The 17945-nt window shown below is 50.1% G+C and overlaps 6 protein-coding genes across 6 annotated transcripts; 1 reads left to right on the plus strand and 5 right to left on the minus strand.

The window, feature by feature from the left end:
• Positions 1–845: 845 nt before the first annotated feature.
• On the minus strand, positions 846–6102 carry ASPSYDRAFT_46017 (pleiotropic drug resistance family ABC transporter). Its single transcript, XM_040847145.1, has 6 exons — positions 5114–6102; positions 4605–5049; positions 3476–4543; positions 1934–3418; positions 1422–1882; positions 846–1364 (listed from the first exon to the last, which is right to left on the minus strand). Exons 1-6 carry the CDS (start codon positions 5707–5709, stop codon positions 941–943), a joined length of 4479 nt encoding a protein of 1492 aa, XP_040701840.1. The 5' UTR covers positions 5710–6102; the 3' UTR covers positions 846–940.
• An 878-nt stretch (positions 6103–6980) lies between these two features.
• On the minus strand, positions 6981–8759 carry ASPSYDRAFT_90220 (putative choline transport protein; the record flags this gene model as incomplete). The annotated part of the gene is made up of 5 exons (XM_040852302.1): positions 6981–7081; positions 7161–7394; positions 7444–7718; positions 7770–8109; positions 8156–8759. 5 exons carry the CDS (start codon positions 8757–8759, stop codon positions 6981–6983), a joined length of 1554 nt encoding a protein of 517 aa, XP_040701841.1.
• A 1110-nt stretch (positions 8760–9869) lies between these two features.
• On the plus strand, positions 9870–10481 carry ASPSYDRAFT_125569 (HAD family hydrolase; the record flags this gene model as incomplete). The annotated part of the gene is made up of 1 exon (XM_040840455.1): positions 9870–10481. A coding segment is annotated over one exon (612 nt), but the record flags the coding sequence as incomplete, so codon positions are not given.
• A 519-nt stretch (positions 10482–11000) lies between these two features.
• ASPSYDRAFT_32114 (uncharacterized protein) lies at positions 11001–11831 on the minus strand (the record flags this gene model as incomplete). The annotated part of the gene is made up of 4 exons (XM_040844942.1): positions 11001–11278; positions 11359–11423; positions 11480–11593; positions 11791–11831. 4 exons carry the CDS (start codon positions 11829–11831, stop codon positions 11001–11003), a joined length of 498 nt encoding a protein of 165 aa, XP_040701843.1.
• A 1756-nt stretch (positions 11832–13587) lies between these two features.
• ASPSYDRAFT_152812 (uncharacterized protein) lies at positions 13588–15646 on the minus strand (the record flags this gene model as incomplete). The annotated part of the gene is made up of 2 exons (XM_040842234.1): positions 13588–15210; positions 15356–15646. The coding sequence occupies 2 exons, from the start codon at positions 15644–15646 to the stop codon at positions 13588–13590; spliced, it is 1914 nt and encodes a 637-aa protein (XP_040701844.1).
• Positions 15558–16510, minus strand: ASPSYDRAFT_1024593 (uncharacterized protein). Its single transcript, XM_040839760.1, has 2 exons — positions 16175–16510; positions 15558–16113 (listed from the first exon to the last, which is right to left on the minus strand). Exons 1-2 carry the CDS (start codon positions 16381–16383, stop codon positions 15807–15809), a joined length of 516 nt encoding a protein of 171 aa, XP_040701845.1. The 5' UTR covers positions 16384–16510; the 3' UTR covers positions 15558–15806.
• Positions 16511–17945: the final 1435 nt, after the last annotated feature.

The raw sequence follows: 17945 nt of genomic DNA on the forward strand, positions 1-17945 counted from the left end.
AGTGAGCCCTGACTTGGTGTGAATAACGGAGAAACGTCAGTGGTCACCGGACAAGCCATCATCGCGTGGCCTGTGGGCCAACTCCGCGGATTCCACTCTGCTGGCCCCCAAACCCTCAAAAGTCAAATATACTCCGTAAAGTGATAGGTTCGATTCAATAAGGCTTAACCAGGCTGATCTTTGCTCCCACTAGTAATTCCGCCGGTAACTCGGGATGTAACCCTCCGTTAATCGTTGCGCCTTGGCTGTCTATCCCTACGGATACTGTAAATATCTTCTACACCGTCATTGGGGCTTTTTTCTTTTTTCTTTTTGTTTGGTTCGACGCTAGCTAGCATACCTAGTCTACAACTGGCGCTTTAATCTCAGCTCGGAACGACGGAAACACGGGAACGACCTGGGTGAGGCCTCGCTCGATCCTGATCACCCTGATCATCTACTTATTAGTATATTATTAGCCCACTAAGACTGGAGACTGGAGACTGTGAGTCGGCGACTGGGTGCTGGAGCGCTGTGGCGTTTTTTTTGTCGTCCAAGCACCCCCCGGAATTGGAATTCCTGGCGCTTAACGGGGGAAGGAAAACGTCGCGTGGCATGGTGGTGGCTTGGAAGACTTGTGGGGGCGTTCGCTTTGACATTTATTTTATGCTGGCAGCTAGCTGCATAAGTTTCCGGAGTGATGCTATTCTTATGATTACCATTCGATAGGAGAAAGAGACGGACGATTCCCTGCAGCCTGGCTGAATCCATAATCATGTCCACGTCCTCCGTATAGATAGTCCTGAATTATAACTGTGACATCTGGTATCATGAACTAGTAACTGAGCCTACTCTATCACCATAACAAAAAGCAGCCCACCAAGTATACTCTACATCGATCTATGTGGCTTAGACCTTCCTGCCAGCCTTCCCTGACCATCCGTCACCGACTTTCCACTAGTTAGCCCTTCTTCACCTGCTGAGACTTCTTCTTCGGTACCCTAACCAACCAATAGAGAAAAACGGCTGCAAAAGCATTAAACACAATATACACGAACAGTATCCCCACATTTCGCCAAGTGTCGTCAGGGTTGATACTGAGTTGACGCAAGAATTGGTCTGACGAAGAGATACTGCAGAGCCGACAGTCGCCATTGGGGGCTGGGTCCAGGATAGTCCCATTAGTTTGCTCGACGTAGGGGCCGAGGTATGATGTGCAATTCTGACCATCGGGTGGAGGCAAAGCGAGTACCTCGATGTCAGAACAGTGTGCTTCGGTTCCTGATAAGCCAGTCGATAGTACTGATGCCACAAGGTAGGTGAAGGGTGAGACTCGGTACATGAATATCCAAAACCGGGGAAGGACGCTTGGAGATGCAAGTACACTGGTGCGTGTTAGTAAATTTGCTGTGTCTTTGAGGTGGAGATATTTCTAAACTTACCCGTTGAAGATGAGACATAGCGAGAATAACAGCTGAGCGATATTGCTACCCGTATCTGGATGCTCAATGCCAGCAATGATCATGGAGCTAAAAGTCGACGAGAATAGCATGAAGATTAAAATCAGCAGGAACATGGTGCCGCCACGCTCGACCGTCTCTCCAGGGCCCGCGTTGCGATATAGCCCAATCGGATAATACCAGCAGAAGTAGGCTGGAACAGCCATCAAGACGTTCCAAGGAAGCTCCACACAGATACTAGCCATCATAAAAGCCTTCCATGAATATGCCTTTGAGGGTCGCTCTCGGACTTCATATAGAGCACGCTGCGTCACGAAGTACGGCATCATTTGTTGGACCAAGTTCGGGAAAATAATCAGGAGCATGAAGATCGCGAACATCTGATTTTGCATGCCTTGCAAGGTAACTGGCTCTCGCCAAAACGTAAACCCGATGAAGAGAGGCTACCTCAAGTTAGTTCGTCATCGATAATAAAATTGATACGTTGAACTTACCGGAATTATACACATGGTGGCCTTAGAATAAATGTAGGACGGGCTGCGCCAGTATTGCTCAAACATGCGCTGGAGGCATATGAGAAACTGAGACCAGAGCGGCATCGCAAATTCTCCATATTCGGGCGTCTTGGGGGGCTCTGGTTTCTGCGACAGCTCTGCTTTCAACTGTGTCAATTCCTGACGTACGTGACCGCGTTCAGGGCTCTGCTTCCAGACTTCAGTCCAGTCTCGATCTGCATGAGATCCTGGGGCTGCACCGATAATTTCCAACATCCATTCAGCGGGGTTTGCGGTCTTGGGGCAGGGCGCGGAGCCTTTCTCTTCAAAATACTTGATTAGGGTCTCCATATTTTCACCAAGCTCGCCAAAGTATATAGTCTTTCCGCCCTTGGCCAGGAATAGAAGTCGATCAAACTGCTGCATCAGAATCGCAGATGGTTGGTGAATTGTACATAAAATCGCCTGACCATGGTCTGCTAGCTTCCGCATAAGAGAACAGATAGACCAGGCTGTCTGGCTGTCTAGGCCGGATGTCGGCTCATCGAAGAAAAGAAGAAGATCTGGCTTTGCTGCGAGCTCCACTCCAATAGTGAGGCGTTTCCTCTGCTCGACGTTCAATCCTTCACCCAGAATACCCACCACAGCCTCAGCATATTCTTCCATACTCAGCATCTTGATCACCTCTTCCACGTATGCAACTTTTTCCTTCCGCGACACGGTAGCAGGTTGGCGAAGCATCGCACTGAAGATTAGCGCTTCGCGGACTGTGCTGGTTTCAAGATGCAGATCTTGCTGTTGGACGTAACCTGTTTTGCGTTGGAAAGAGTCATTCCGCAAGTGTCCATCCACAAGCATCTCGCCAGTCACCACCCCCATAGTAACGCGGTCAGCTAAAACATCCAATAGAGAGGTCTTGCCGGCGCCAGTAACCCCCATTAAAGCTGTTAGGGTGCCCGGCTTTACCCAGCCATCAACGCTATCGAGGATGCGTCGGTTTTCGCCCTTTATTTTGATGTCGTAGCACACATCTTGCCAGTGAAAGATTGCTGTTTGTTTCGAGATTGCCCCAACATGATCGTCTACGCCTTCCTGACCAACCGGGACGGCCTTTTCAACTGGCGTAGCTTCCTCCGCATCACGTCGGATTTCCTTTGCGAAAGCTGGGATCTTGCCTCTTGGGAAGACTAGAATCTCTCCCTTGGAAGGTTTCGCCCGGACAAACTCACTGCAGATGATATACAGTCCCAAAAAGACGAACATGAATGCCAAAAGAATGCCGTAGTTTCTCCACAGGTGAGATCTGTAATACTCGAACGAGGTATTCAGGTATTTGTCACCATCGATAAAATCTTCTCCGGCCACAGCTCCACGACCGGAGCAAATTTTCGATGACAGAGGAGCGTCGGGATAGGAGGGTACATAGCCTCTGCACTCAAATGTCCGGCCGCTGAATTCGTTGACCATTAGTGATTCGAATGCGTACTAAATAAACGATGAGCAGAGTACTTAACGTAGAATACCGGAGGGGAAAACACTCACACCAATAGGGTTAAGATAGTTCAGCCATTTGAACCACGGATGCATATTGCGTACAGGGATAGTAAACCCTGTGTAAATGACGAGAATCATCATGAAGATTGACGAAGGAACCATTGCTTGCGCCATAGACCGGGATATTGCACCAATCCAGCGGAAAATATTGGACATGGTAAGCGTGGTCGTAAATGAAAACAGGTAAAAGATGAAAAAGTGTCCTGGTGTACGGCGGAGGTTTGTCATGAAGTAGAGGATTATATTAAACACAATCGATACGAGCACCTTGGCCGGTAAGTCGACAATCATTGAACTGATTGCTTCTGCGGAGGGGTGATACAGCGCATATTTGAAATGTTTTTCCACAATTGGCCTTTGCTGCCAGAGCGTCAGGATTTCCAGCGCACTCGAGAAGGCGTTCAGTAGAATAGCAAAGAAAAGCAGGGCTCCGCGAGAGAAGAATTCGTCGGTCGTGGGTGACATATTATAGAAGATACTTGAGATAATTAAGGCCATGATGCTGTTGCCGATAGTAGTAGCGAGGGTCATGGACATGTCGCCCTTTAGGCGCAAAAAACCTCTGGACAAGCATAGGCGGATTTGCATTGGGTAGGAGAGGGTATACGGCGAACCAGCACGAGTGCCCTTGGACTTTTCCGCCGCTCGAGAACGATTGAATTCCTCGAGTTTGTTCCCGCCAATAGGGAACTCGTTCTGGAAGGCTTCGATATCAGCAAGTAATTGCTTGCGTTCCACGCTTTGCTTCCACCGGGCTGCAAACTCATCAGGGGTTCGAGGGACGGCATTTTCATATCCTGGACGCACGAGTCGCTCAGTGGGACTTGTCAAGGATGTGAGGAAGTCGGCGGTAGTCTGTCTATCGGGGCAGTCAAAGCCCATCTCGATGAAAAAGCGTCTGGCATCGGTGGCGCTCCCAAAGTATATCTGTCGACCTTCATAGAGGACAATGGCTTTATCAAACACATCGTAGATCGCCTGACTCGCCTGATAGATGGCAACGACTGCTGTAGAGCCGGTATATTCAGTGGAAAGACGAATATTTCTTACAAATTCCTGGGTTGTAAAATAGCCATGAGTAAGTGCCAAAAGGGACACGTGCTATATATTCACTTACCAGTGCAGTTGAGCTATCCAGTCCTCTGGTTGAATTATCCCAGCATTGCAAAGGACAACCACAGAGAATTGTTTCTGCAATACTGACTCGCTTCCGCTCTCCACCAGACACGCCGCGAATAAACTCGTTCCCTACCATCGTGTTCATCGTGTGACTGAGTCCCAACATAGCCATCGTAACATCACGCATGTGAATCGCATATTGCTCCCGAGTTACGCCAGGGAATCGATTGGCCGGGGCACGCGCATGGGCTGCAAAGGACAGCGTCTCACCAGCAGTAAGATTGGGAAAATGAATTTCAGTTTCAGCCTGGTAGATGACCTCGCCGCGAAAACGGCTATGCATTTCGTCCCAGGAGATGCCTTGATACTGTATGTCAGTTCCATCATCAAGCCAGAGACCGTGCGTCTCGCCGGCTATTGTTTTCAGAAACGTAGAGCATCCACTAGAAAAAGTAAACGCAAGAGATAAGCACAGTTCCGGAAAATTAAGTGATAAGGCTGTGTTACCTTCCAGGACGCCCGAGAACCACCAACATTTCGCCACTCCGAACGAAACCCTCGAAGTCGCGCAAGATGTCAATGCGAACTCTATCCCCAAATCCAAACATGCGGCGAAGCCACCCAAACCCCTTCAGCCACATATTGGCAACATCTGTCTGGTAATCGACGGCTGTTCCATAGCCAAACGCGCTCAGGTTGCGAAATGAAACACCAGCAGTACGACGCGGGTATCGATCCGGGTCGCGGTTGGTGACGGAGAGAAAATTCTTGGTCCATTTGCGGGCGTTGAACTTGTCGGAATTGGGATCCAGCTGGGGGTCACTAGAGGCGTCGAGGAATGTGTTTGTGCCGTCTACAGCGCTGCTCTTTTGGGATAGGCGGGACAAGTTCCGCGCTAAGGCCGTAATTTTCTGTTCGCTTTCCTGGTCGACATCCTTCTCGGAGTTGGCACACGTAATATCAGAGCTGTCTGCCTTGTCTTTGGAACTTGAGGCACCATTGTCACCTGTTATCCTGCTAATGAAGTCGAATGCGTGGTGCTGCCCCCCACCTTCAGGGGCGCCACCCTCAGAAGGTGGAGGAGGTGGTGATTGAGAAGACATCACTCGCTGGGGGAACTCAACGTGCTATAGACATGCCTGAGCGGAATAGAGGCAAAAAAGGTTAAGGGGGTGCAAAACAGAGGTAAGGAATGCGACGGGGGGAAGATCGATCTGTTAAATAGAACCAGTTTGTATGCGGAAAAAGGAAGTGTCAGTCGGCCCACTTAGTTAACTCCAGAAGGAACGGGGAGACAGGACAAAGCAAAGCAAAGCGAGTCGAAGAAAAGCTGGACACTGGACGGATCACGGAAAGGTAGCATCCGACGGAGATGTGAATCACGGCGTGACTCTCACAAGCAGGGAACCCAAGACCACCCGGCCCGATGGTTGCAAGTCAATCGCGTCGTCCTGTTTCCACAGTCATCTGCCCTTGGCGCGTCAGCAGCAGTGGACTTAGGAACCACAGAGTTATGCAGACCGTGATATCAGCGATTGATAAGTATAAGCGTAGGGCTGTTAAGTTCTTACTCCGGGGCACACTTCGGGCTGTCCCCATCTGACAGTGGAGTGGAATCTCAGTGGGGACCTGACAACAGGTACATACTGCGCACATACATACAGCTACTTTCTTGCCTATACAACGCTACCTCCATTCGCATGGACAAAATCCAGGCTGCAATAAAATTCTCGGCACGACAGGTCACCCGAGGAACAAAGGCGACGCTCACGCTGCCCGACCGGAGTCCGAGCATGCCATCCATCGTGTTTCGTATTTCGTATCCAGTTGACGATCAAACGGGTAATTAGTGGCTCCACCGGCTCCAAAACCCCCGGATCTAACCGCTTTGAGTTAATGCTTGCATTTGTGCAAACCATGCCCAGATAACTGCGTCTGTCAGCATTTCATAACGCGTACCAGCTTCCGGTCCAATATGATTGCAGCGTCACTGCGAGGCGACTACCTGACATGGTCTTGGTATTCTCCGAGTTCTTCGACAAATCCAACGAGCACTGCCAATGGACAGGTTTGAATAAGCTGACGTGAGGTTGCAGCTGAGACCACATCTTGGACATTCCCCGCATCACCAACAGACGCCTGTCCAATCAGACAGACGCCTTTAAGCGAACATATGGCCACTTTACGGTGAAAATTTACCCGACTTCAGCTGGATAGATGAAGGTAGCAGACCAGAAGGGAAGTTCGTGCACTTGTTGCAATTCGGAAAGTTTCTTCGATGACTCTAGCGGGTCCAACCCCCAAACATGAGAAACACTACCTGTGACGTGACTGAGATTGTTGTTGTCACACGAATGCTTTGCACACTCTACATTTAAATCTCCAACCGGGGCCCATGATAATGTTTCCTCGCGTACGCAAACCAATTCGCTACCCCGATTACAAGCATGGCAACCAATACGACTGAAGCGTAATCTTTTCCGAATTCGATTAGCTCGTTTGCACCAAGGAATGGTTTGACCACGAGAAGGCTAGCAGAGGGGACAAAACTCACTCATATTCCCGCCAGTGGCTGGGAGCTCAGTGGGGAAGCAAAAGAAGACAGTCAATATGACTGCCCAGATAATGCAGACCACATTTGAGATGTACCCCACCACATTAGGCACCTTGAATGGTCGGTTCGATGGGAGATAGTGGGTTGATCGACGACGAAGGATCAGGAGAGCAGCGGGGATAGCAAACGATATTTGCGCGACGACGACGGTTGTGTTGATGAATGAGTTGAACGCTGCGGACGTTAGTCTACTGTTGGTCTTGATGTGAGAGGGGCAATGTACCTGTTGACGAGCACACGTATATGATACCGACAAGAAAGACAAGGATGCCATTGAGGATGAGAGCGTATATTGGAACCCCAAGCGAAGAATGCACAGATGATATTTTTCGGGAGAAGAAGAGGGCCTCGTCGCGCGCGAAAGACCAGGTAAGCCGGGAGGCTGTTTGGTGGACGGCGTTGATTGCGACGCAGGAGATAACGAATAGGGAGGCCATGAACACTGTTGCAGCCGCAGGTGAGTGCGTGGCCTTCTCCCAGATAAAATAAATGGGAAACCTGCGTGAAAAATTAGACCAGATCTGGATCCACACTATTGATAGCACTCACCCAGTTGAGGTGGACAGCGACTCCCCGACGTTGCGGTTGCTGTAGATGATACCAATAGAGAAGGGAAATGCAGTCAAGAACCCAACAATGACAGTAACCAGAACTGCCTTTGGTACAACCCGCTCAGGATTAAGACATTCCTCTGCCAGATGAAGGGTTGCGTCCAGACCGGATAGCATGAATTGTGGTGTTGTGAGGCCTGTCAAGAACGATATACCGTCGGGCCAGCCACCAGACCCGTTGACGAATGTACCCCAGACCTCTCGTGAGTCGACCTGCACACCAGACCGAGCTGGGCACGTAATTGTAATAACGACAAATGTTGAGATGGAAAGGAGAACTAGAGATTGTTAGCGGGACCAAGCTGATGGAGACCAGTCACATACATCCAACATTGTACACCCAGAGGGTCCTGTTGGTCAAAAGCGCATTGTAAAGAGTGATCACTATATTGAATAACTGATAGACAAGGAAGTAATGCCATGTCTGTGGTTGGTATTCCGGTCGCCAGCGATTTATTATTGCCATGAGTACGTTTGTCGAAGACAAACTAATCGAAGCACCCAGACAGATCCAGGAGAATATCGCCGCAAGGCCACTGAAGTATGATAGCCCGCGGCTCCAACGCCGAGAGGCTAATATAGAAGTGAAATGATATTGTCCGCCAGCGGTAGGGTAGACACTGGCTAGTTCGGCCAAAGTTACGCCCGTGCAGAGCATAGCAAAGGTGACGAGGATGATACCATAGAGCAGAGACACGGCGCCCCCTGACTGAATGGCGATGGCGAAGCTAGCGGCGATTGCGACCCAGCTATTTGAAATATTGTATCCCACAGCGACGATGCTCAGAATATTGAACTTACGCTTCATGGGCATGTCAAGCTGGCCCGCGATGCCAACCTCTCCCTTTGCCAGTTCGGCATCGGGAGTAGGAGCAGCACCATGATCGGCTTTGGATGTTGAAGACTTGGCTTCCTGGACGGTATCCATAATGTCGATGTTCTTTCTGAATCCCAAGGAGACGAAAGAGTACAGGCTTACCCGCGGTAAGGACTGAGATTCCGCATGGACAGAAGCACCGCCCCGACAGAAGAATGCTGGGGCTACTGGATATTAAAACCAGGAAACAATATATCAAGCTAAGCTTCGGAAAGTGTTAAAAAAAGTTACATAATGATTGGAGTTGCCTGTTAACCATGCCGATAGAGAGATACAGGTTGATAGGTGATATCGGAAAGACTTTTGAATTCCGAGCCCGTCTCCAAAGCCCTATCTCAAATCAAGCAAGTGTTATCGGACGCCAGAACCGCACGGATTCCTTTATAGCGGAAATTAGCCCGTAATGCTTGTTCTTTTCGGCTTAAGATCGACCTGACAGTGCGGGGAACAGCACTAAGCCCTTTGATAGTGGTCTGGAGGCTGGAGTGCGGATTGCGGGGACGGCAACTGCGGAGTGAATCCGCGCCAGGTGATATATAGTTTTAGGCATCCTCTTCCAGGTGTGGAACTGCCCGGTTGGTGATTTGCTGGTTGATTGGGATATTGTGGGGAGTTCAAGGGCGTTCCAAGGTTGACCGAGGTGTTGTCGAGCTGATGATGCTCTCTTGGTAGTTCCATTTCCTTAACATCTAAGCCTGGAATCTTATCTCGCACTCCTAGCCTCAGTGCACAAAGGAGTTGCCCCTGCCCATGACGAAGATTGTATTCAGGTTCACTGCGTGAATATTCCGGGTTGCCGCGCTGGACTAGAGGCACTCGTTGGATTCGTTATAGAGTGGTACCCAAGGCGCCTTAGCGGCCACCCGGAGGCCCAAAATTCGAGAGTGTGAGACATTTGGGTATTGAAGCCTCAGTAATGGGGCTGACCTGACGATGGGAGTCTGATTATTGCAAACATACTCGGAATTAAGATTAGGTGGTGACGTTTGGAAGCAATAGACATCAACGAGGTAGAAGGATGGACCTTGGACGAGAGCACGCAATTTTGGCGCTAAACCAAAATTCCATATCTGATTCATCTGTTCATCCGTTTGATAAAACCACGCTTCTTCCTAATTCGAAATGCGCACCATGACGGCGAAAGATACAGCTTCGTTCCGAAACCTTCTACAAGCCAAAGAATGGTTCGGCTTCGATCTAGACGACACACTCCACGAATTCCGCAAAGCATCCGCCACCGCGTCACTTAGTGTATTCAACCAAATCCACAACAAATACTCCGTTCCCATTCCAGCACTCCAGTCTTCATACAATGCAATTCTCACTTCAAAGACAGCGGGCGCCTTCTCTGACGGTAAATCATCAACCGAGTATCGGAGAGAGAGATTCACCGCGTTACTGAAGAGCCATGGAATCCAAGTTGCCGGCTTAGAAGAATATATGGATTCTATTCTGGAATTGTATAAGAGATCTCTTGCCACTTCACTGGCATTGAAACCTGGCGCTTTGGATTTACTCATGAAGCTGAAGGAGTTCGGGAAGCGGGTTCTTGTCATCACTGAGGGTCCACAGGATGCGCAGGAATGGACAATCGAGCAGCTTGGTCTGAAGGCGTTTGTGGATGTCCTCGTAACGTCGAATGAACTGGGATCCTCGAAGACGGATGGGCTGTTTCGAGAGGCACTGCAACGGCAGCGAATTCGAGCAGACCAGATGGTTTATATTGGGGATAATGAAATTCGAGATGTCTTACCGGCGCGGGGAGAAGGGATCTTGGCGGTACACTTTGATGAGAAGTCGACAATATCCATTGATTTTGCGGGTTTGTCGCCGAAAGTGAATAGTTTAGTTGAGCTCTACACTGTGCTCAGAAGGTCTTGATGGGTCTGGGATTTTTTCGATATGTAAATCATCAAAGAAGGTTATCAGTAGGAGGTAGATACTGACAGGTCAGCCGATTATCGTTTCGTACTTTGTGTATGACCGAGCGATTACAGGCATCGTGCCCTATCTATAGCATATTATCTCTTGCTCACAGCTCCGTTTACGTACAGTTAGTAGTGTTGTCTTGACTATCAGGTAGATGTGCATTGAGTAGATAGCGGTCATAAAGAAAGTATACAATCCCTCAATATCCATGCGTGGCATTAGAAAGTACAAATCAAAAACAAAAGCGACGCGAGAAAGGGATAACAGTAGTGAAAAGCAAAAGGCGTTTTTAACCAAAGTATCCCAGTGCAGAGTTATTAGGGCCACTGTAAATCTAGGAAAGTTGGATCCTAGATTCCCATTCTACTCCTCAAGATCATAACAACGGAGCCGGTTTTCCACGCATGTGCATGGAGTGTAGGAAGAGACAGAAGAACGCTGTAGGGATATCAGAAACATCGCATCCAGCTCCGAGCAGTCCGTCGGCGTATAGATAGCAGCTAGCTTGGAATGGGGCGGCGCAACGGTATCGTCTTGCCAGTATCGTATCAATCGTTTAACACATTTCGCAGCATTCAATGCAGTCGAAGCAGCACTCGCAGGTTTCCTCACAGAGGAAGCAGCAGCAGAGGGTTGCAATACTGAGGGGGTAATAAAAATATCAGCGACCAAGGTTACGATCACCAGCACGCGCAAAAAGACGGACGGAATCAAAGCTTACCAGGCTCCGAGACAACCGCGGCTCTTCTTCTCTTTGGGGGGTTGCTGCTGATACACCATCTGTGGCTATACGCAGAAAATTTCGTCAGTTATTTCCGCTCGCTTCTCTGTTTCGGGGTTACCGTACTGGTGGTGGTCCTTGGGGATATGGCTGCTGCGGGTAACCCTGTGGAGGGTAGTAAGGCTGTTGGGGTTGCTGATAGTGACCCTGCGGGGGGTAGCCACCGCCCTGGTATCTGGAACAGACAGAGCCAGTCAGTATGGTCGCGAAAAAGAACAAGGAGCTGCTGTTGAATGCTGCTATGAACGCTCACGCGCGGAAATCGAAGGTTGGCAGCGACAGTGGGTTCTTCTAAGTTCCACTTCGAAGCTCGTGCGATCGCAAACAACGATAAGATGAACCGAGCAGAGCTGGAGAAAGGGGACTGCTTACCCTCCGGGAGGACCCTGGTTGTAAAAATCGTTGGCGGCCATGGTTGCGCGAACGAACGTGGGTGGTCGTGTGAAGCGTGAAAAGCTGTCTGAGGAGTGTCAGTCGGTGCGCAAAAGCTGATTCAAGATCGACAGAGGATGAGAAAGCGAAGATGACGACGGCGAAGCCCAAGAACGCTTCTCGACCTCTGGGGCGAGCAACAAGGGCCAATAATCAGAGGGAGGAGCCCGTACCCAAGAAAATGCCAAGTTTTAGAACCAACGCAGGGCAAAGCGATCGGAGGGGTTTGCTGAAGAGAAATAGGGAGAGGTGAAGACGATGAGACGAAGGCCGAAAAATTAGGCGCAATCAGGAGATATTAATAACAAGCATTCGGTATTCTCTTTTGGTTCGCTGTCGCCTTCGATTCACTCGGAGGCAATCCAGGGTTCTCTCAAGTTTCCTCCTGAAAGCCGTTCTTCCGCCCACGAGCTGATCATTGGACGAGTAAAACCAATCCATAGGGGGCCTCGTGCAGCCTATCACGTGATGTTAATGCAAATTACTAATTATTCAAACATAACTACGCTCCCCCTCGCTCGACAAAGCCACTGTCGGTTTTGGGAACATCAAGTTAACTATAAAACTGGTGTCATTATTAACGCTCCAAGATTGTCTTAACGACCGTGTCGAATTTCTCATCAGAAGTGCTCCGCAGTTCGCTGCAGACTCGCGCCGCCTTGAACTGATCGACCCTTTGTTTCACTCTAGTATACCCCCAAAAAAAGACTTAATCATCGAGAGAAATTGAGATTGAATTACGTTGCTAAAACAAAAGTAATAATTACAATCAATACGGTGACATCGTCGGTACAGTCCAAGGCTCAGCCACACCATTCCAGCCCAGCCAGCCCTACTAGGAGATACGCCCGGCTCATTCGGGGCTGTGCACTGGCACCAACCATACACGTCAATTATATAAACTGACTTGACGGTCTTAGATTGGCTGCTTAAAGCACCATTGTCTGACTGCTTGCATGGCTCAGAGTCGAAGTGGTGAGTGACGAGCCAACAGGAGCCGGTTTTGCTAGGCACCATGAAACCGGTTGGCGCTAAGAGCGCCCGGTTCAGTGCGAGACTGATGTCCATCATCGGGATGCGATTTTCTTTTCCCATTCGCCATAGTAGCAAAATCACCGACTCCGATGGCTCGCTCCTCACGCCTTCTTCATCGCCGGAAGTTCCTGCGCACTTAGTAACAAAGATAATACAGGACGAGCCTGAAGGTGGCAGAGAAGTAGTGGATAATGGAAGTTACCGCCAAAGACCCTAAGGGTGAAGCTTTGGGAAACTAGCTCATTTTGCTTCCCCCACTTGGAGCGACCACGGCGACGTGGTTGTTCTCAGGCATGTTTGCCGAATCACTATATTCAGGATAGTTGTCTCGTAGGCTGATCCGCTGCTCATCATCACACATTAAGTCGTATCCCTCGAGGATTACGAAGTCGTGGAAACCGACCTGTAAGGTCCTCAATAAGGTTAAAAAAAAAAAGAAAAGAAAAGAAAAGAAAAGGGTAAGAAAGAGCTTCGGAAGACAAAAAGAATATGAAAAGAGAAAAGGAATAAGAATGAGAGAGAAGATGGTAGAACGAGTCCCAATATCGAGGGAACAAAGAAAGAAAAAAAAGTAAAGAGAAGAGAAGAAAGGAAACCAAATAGCCCAAATGTACAAGCAAGAACTTCAGAATATATGTAAAATGTATACAAGAATAGCAGCCCCAAAAGTCATTCAAAGCGTTCAAAAGACTAATAAGTAGATCACACATACGAACTGATCTCGGGAGCTAGATGATGAGACTCAAGATAACAGGTATTGTCAAACGACGGATATGAACTCGTCGTCGCGAAGCTGGCAAGGGTATCGTAACCGTTCATACTGGCTGATTCTATCCCTTGCAGGGATAAATCTTCGGCGGTGACGACGGATTCGAAGGACGAACCGTCTAGCGAGCTCACCGATGGGGTTACCAGGTCATCAGTTTTTTGATCTTGGTCAATAGTAATGTTCTGAGCATTCTCAAAGACAATCTCTTCTCTCTGAACCATCCAGTGTTTCAACACATCCATGGAAGGATGAGTACCACCTCCTTTCCCGCCACGCTTTTCACTGTCTTTACCGCGTCCACCGCGACCGCGTTGGCATGGGTTGAAGTGGGTGCGACGAAGGTGGGCAGCGGCATTGTAGTTGGCGCCGTATCTCTTCCCATTCCGACAAGCCTTGCAGTTTGCAAGGAACTTCTTATCAGGGGAAATGTCGATGCACATCCACACTTTACGAACCATGGCATGAACGCGCTCTATGTGGCGACGGAGCTCATGCTCTCCATGAAAACCATCGGGCTGATCATTGCACAACGTACAATACGTTTTTTGTCGAGGGGGTCGCTGGACAGAAGCTTTGGGAATAGCTGCAACCTCTTTTGAGGTGCCGTCGGATGATGAGATCCGAATCATCTTGGGCTCTGCCACCTTAGGCGGGGAGACACTCTGAGACTCTGTTTTTGGAGCGATAGGCCTTGCGCTGTGAACAATCTGTTCTTGTGTTCTCCGCGCGGCCCTGGATGGCTGTATGCTTGACGTGGCATCGCCTTCTCCAGACATAGAGAGTTTCATTTCTGTGGGGGTAGAAGGGGGAATAATGGGCATTGAAGTTGCAGAAGGGGCAGAGCAGGAATAGGGCAGGGATATTGATGGATCTACTAGGCCGAATTGGCTCTGGCTGTCCATATGTGGTGTTGGTGTGATATTGTTGGAGAAGGGTATATTGAGAGGTGGATTGGAGGAGGGGAAGGAGGATGGGAGAAAGGAATAATCTGGCTCAATACTTGGTCCTGAAGAGTCAAAACGCATCATTCCCATGTTCCCACACAAAGACTCCGTTGTCGTGCTCCGGCTCATTTCGACAGCTCCCAGAGTAGAGGCAGCGGGAGCCGCAGTCAGGGAGTTCTCGCGGCCCATATTCCCTTGGGGGACCTGGGTGGGCAAAGAGTTCCGGTGTTGTGATCCAACATGTACGGGATTCGTTGGAAACGCCAAATCGTTTGGGGACGCGTTTGTCTGGCCCTCGAACTCGCCCAAATATTGCTTTGTGTATTCGGATGGCGAGTACTCGTTAACGTTCTGCAGCCGCCGTTGGTGTCCAGGAAAATGTCGGTAATGGCCCATGGAGGACGTCGAATGTTGGTACGACACGGGGACCTGTTGACTCTGCGAGCGAACCATAGCTGATGGTCGAGGCGCGGATCCAGAACCGGAGGAGGGAGGCAAGTGGTCCGCCTGCGATGTTGTTCTCGATAGTTGCCAAGTCGTTTCCGGTGCCGCCGGGGAGGACGCATGGGAGAGATCACGCTTCAGTTCAACGTGCTCAGGGAGATCCGGAGTCTGCCAAGTGTCAATCCAGGGACTGTTGGCGCGAGAGTAGAGAGTGAAGAAATGAGGGAGAGTGCGCAGTAGGAACAATGATGGGTGGGGACGAGACGTGCAAGAAAGGCGGGACGGGAGGAGAAGGCCAGAGTAAATCACGTACGGTGACTCGCCGTTTTGTCGGGGGAAGTCCAGAACCAGGTAGTGTCCGAGGAGTATCCTGTCGTGTCCGTTTCCCAGATTTCTCAGATGAGGTGTCTTGGCCAGGGATGTTGCAACCCGCTACTGGTCGGTATGCGGGTGTGGTCGGCGGAACAGCCGTTGGCGGCAAGAATTGACTCAAGCGTTGACTCCATAGTTGTAGCCGCTCTGATTCCGGAAGATGGGAGTGTTGATCCAAAAAAACGTCCCGATACCCAGATATGGCCCGCGTAAAGAGGTCGTCATCGACCATGTTGACAGGCATGCTGGAGTGTTCTCCTTGGTTGTCGTCTCTTTGGGTGGAAGAACTGCTGTCAGTGCGAGAGACTATTGGGGTTGGAAATGGGGTCTGAGAGCCTGAATCAGTATATATTTGTGACGGCCGTCTCTAACTGAAGTGGGCGTTGTGGATTTCAACAGCGCAAGAGACGAGGGTGGGGGGACAGACTGTGAGAGAGACAGATAGACACGATAGAGATAAAGACCCGATAAGATAGAGGTGAGATTATGAGGAAGGAGGGAAGAGGTGGTACGAAAGAGGCGGTGAACAGGGAACGAGGAGGATGGAGGACTGAAAGAAGAGGGTGAGAGATGGAACGTAAAGATGTAACAGAGGGAGGAAATAATATTAGAACACGACTGGAGACGATTGGAATGAAGATGGAGATGACAGAGGGAGAAAGAGGGAGCGCGAGATAGATATCATGGGCGCAGAGAACACTACGGCCAAATCCAGGTTAGTCCAGACAGTCGCCGGCGTGAGGATGCAAACGCAATGAACCAGGACAAAAAAGGTACAGTTTGAGCCTGAAAGCCCGCGTGTGATGAGCGCAGAGGTACGAGCCTACGAGGCTTCGAGCAGACGAGCAGTTCATGGAATTGCAAAGCTGGCGGGATTGGATGACGTGAAGCAGGTCTGGACCCAGGAGCCCGAAAGGATGGGCAGGCCGGTTGCTGGAACAGGCAAAAAGGAAATAATTGAGATCCCATTTGGCGATGGACAGATGGGACTTTTCGCGATGATCGGAGCGCTAGCTGAGACGCCAAAAACAGCCTGGGGCACCAAAGGTGGACACTGGACAGGACCAAATGCTCAGAAAGGAGCGACGGGCAACCAGAAGGGAAAGGAACCAGTGACCGCTGACTAGTCAACTATAGCGGGTTACAACGGGACTGACTCTCTTCGCCCTCAAAGTGAGGCGCCCAAACGGATCGCGCGAAAAACACCCCGACCAGCCGCTGCAGATGCTGCGCTGCCCGGCTCAGTCATCTGAAGACTCTCAGACTCCCTCGTTTGATCGCGCTGCTGCTCGTGTCGTTTTATTCGACAACGTATGCTGCTGTTCTTTGGGGTGGGCTGCTGCTCAGCCATGGGGCGCCAACTGCGGGATTTGGCTGTGCTTCGAGAGATATTCAAAGACTAGCGATGTATGCCAGCCCAAGAATAGCCCGTGTGAGTGGTGCTCAACTGACCGTCTCTGCCAGCTTCCAGACCACTCGGGTTTGATTCAAATCTCCCCCCTCGACTCGCCGGCTGCCACGTTGTTCTGGGCTACACCCGTTCGGGTCCTCTTTTACCCATCGCGCTGAGAACAGCAAGGTGCCTGTTCGCCCAACACCCTCCATTACGATTTGACGATAAGCTAAACTTCCTAGGTTGACCTCGCGGTTCAGTCGGTTATCGTGCTGCAGAGGACGAGCCAGCCGAAGCCCATCTCATCGATGATTGTTCGGTTGTCGCCTGAATGCAGCTTGCTCGCGACAAACGGACATTTCAGGCAAATCCGCACGCAACGCTCTCTTTCCTGGAGCACCGTGCATGAGGAGGAAGTCCGAAGAGGTCACCTCAAAGATCTCCGCCCGTTGGAACGCTGCGGGTACCGGACGGAAGATTTCCAAGGTTCAGTCGCTCTCAATCCAGGTCCCGAAGGCCGCGTAGTTTATGGAGTACGACGTAGTAACACGCACAATTTACCACCAACCTTCCCATTACGGAGCACTTTCCCTCCCTTTTAGGGATATGCACCCGTGCTCGAGTCCCTCAAGTTCATCAGCAATGGAGACTTCGGAGTTCGAACCGTGTACACCGTAGATTAGGTGGTGTGGACCGCCGGGAAAGGATCGGAGATTGGCCTCACGTGGATATAGTCACGTGAGACCAGTTGTGCTTGCTTGAAACGCCGAATTCTACCAGACTTGTCCCACTCTGTCAGAGGCCCACACGGGATCCCAAATTAAATCTTCATTCTGATTCCATCTCCGGGGGATGGCCAGAAAACGTTCGGGAGACGTCATCTCAGGCAATTTCAGGGACATCTTTGTTTCGCCTCCAGTCTTAAGACTTTCTCGAATAATCGAAACTAAACACTTTTTGTGCTAGCGGATTTTGTGTCGATCAACTCATATGACTGGATGGGACATTGACTAATCGCGACAACGACTGTCAGCGAAACACCGGCAGCGCCAATTGTCGTTCCATACTGTCGACTCCTGACGGGGACTATCAAAGGCTCGGTGTGCTGTCAGCGCAATATGATGGATAGGTCATCAGA

The sequence above is a fragment of the Aspergillus sydowii genome (genome assembly GCF_001890705.1).
Source record: "Aspergillus sydowii CBS 593.65 unplaced genomic scaffold ASPSYscaffold_6, whole genome shotgun sequence".
Lineage (NCBI taxonomy): Eukaryota > Fungi > Ascomycota > Eurotiomycetes > Eurotiales > Aspergillaceae > Aspergillus > Aspergillus sydowii.

Excerpts from the sequence above, each read along its gene's own strand:
- ASPSYDRAFT_46017 (XM_040847145.1), bottom strand. The coding sequence starts at position 5,709 with ATGTCTTCTCAATCACCACCTCCTCCACCTTCTGAGGGTGGCGCCCCT. Across the intron at positions 3,419-3,475 it reads ACTATCTTAACCCTATTGGT|TACGCATTCGAATCACTAAT; the intron begins GTGAGTGTTTTC and ends TCGTTTATTTAG. Across the intron at positions 1,883-1,933 it reads CCACCATGTGTATAATTCCG|CCTCTCTTCATCGGGTTTAC; the intron begins GTAAGTTCAACG and ends AACTTGAGGTAG.
- ASPSYDRAFT_1024593 (XM_040839760.1), bottom strand. The coding sequence starts at position 16,383 with ATGGGATCTCAATTATTTCCTTTTTGCCTGTTCCAGCAACCGGCCTGC. Across the intron at positions 16,114-16,174 it reads ACTGTACCTTTTTTGTCCTG|TGTTCTCTGCGCCCATGATA; the intron begins GTTCATTGCGTT and ends ATTTGGCCGTAG.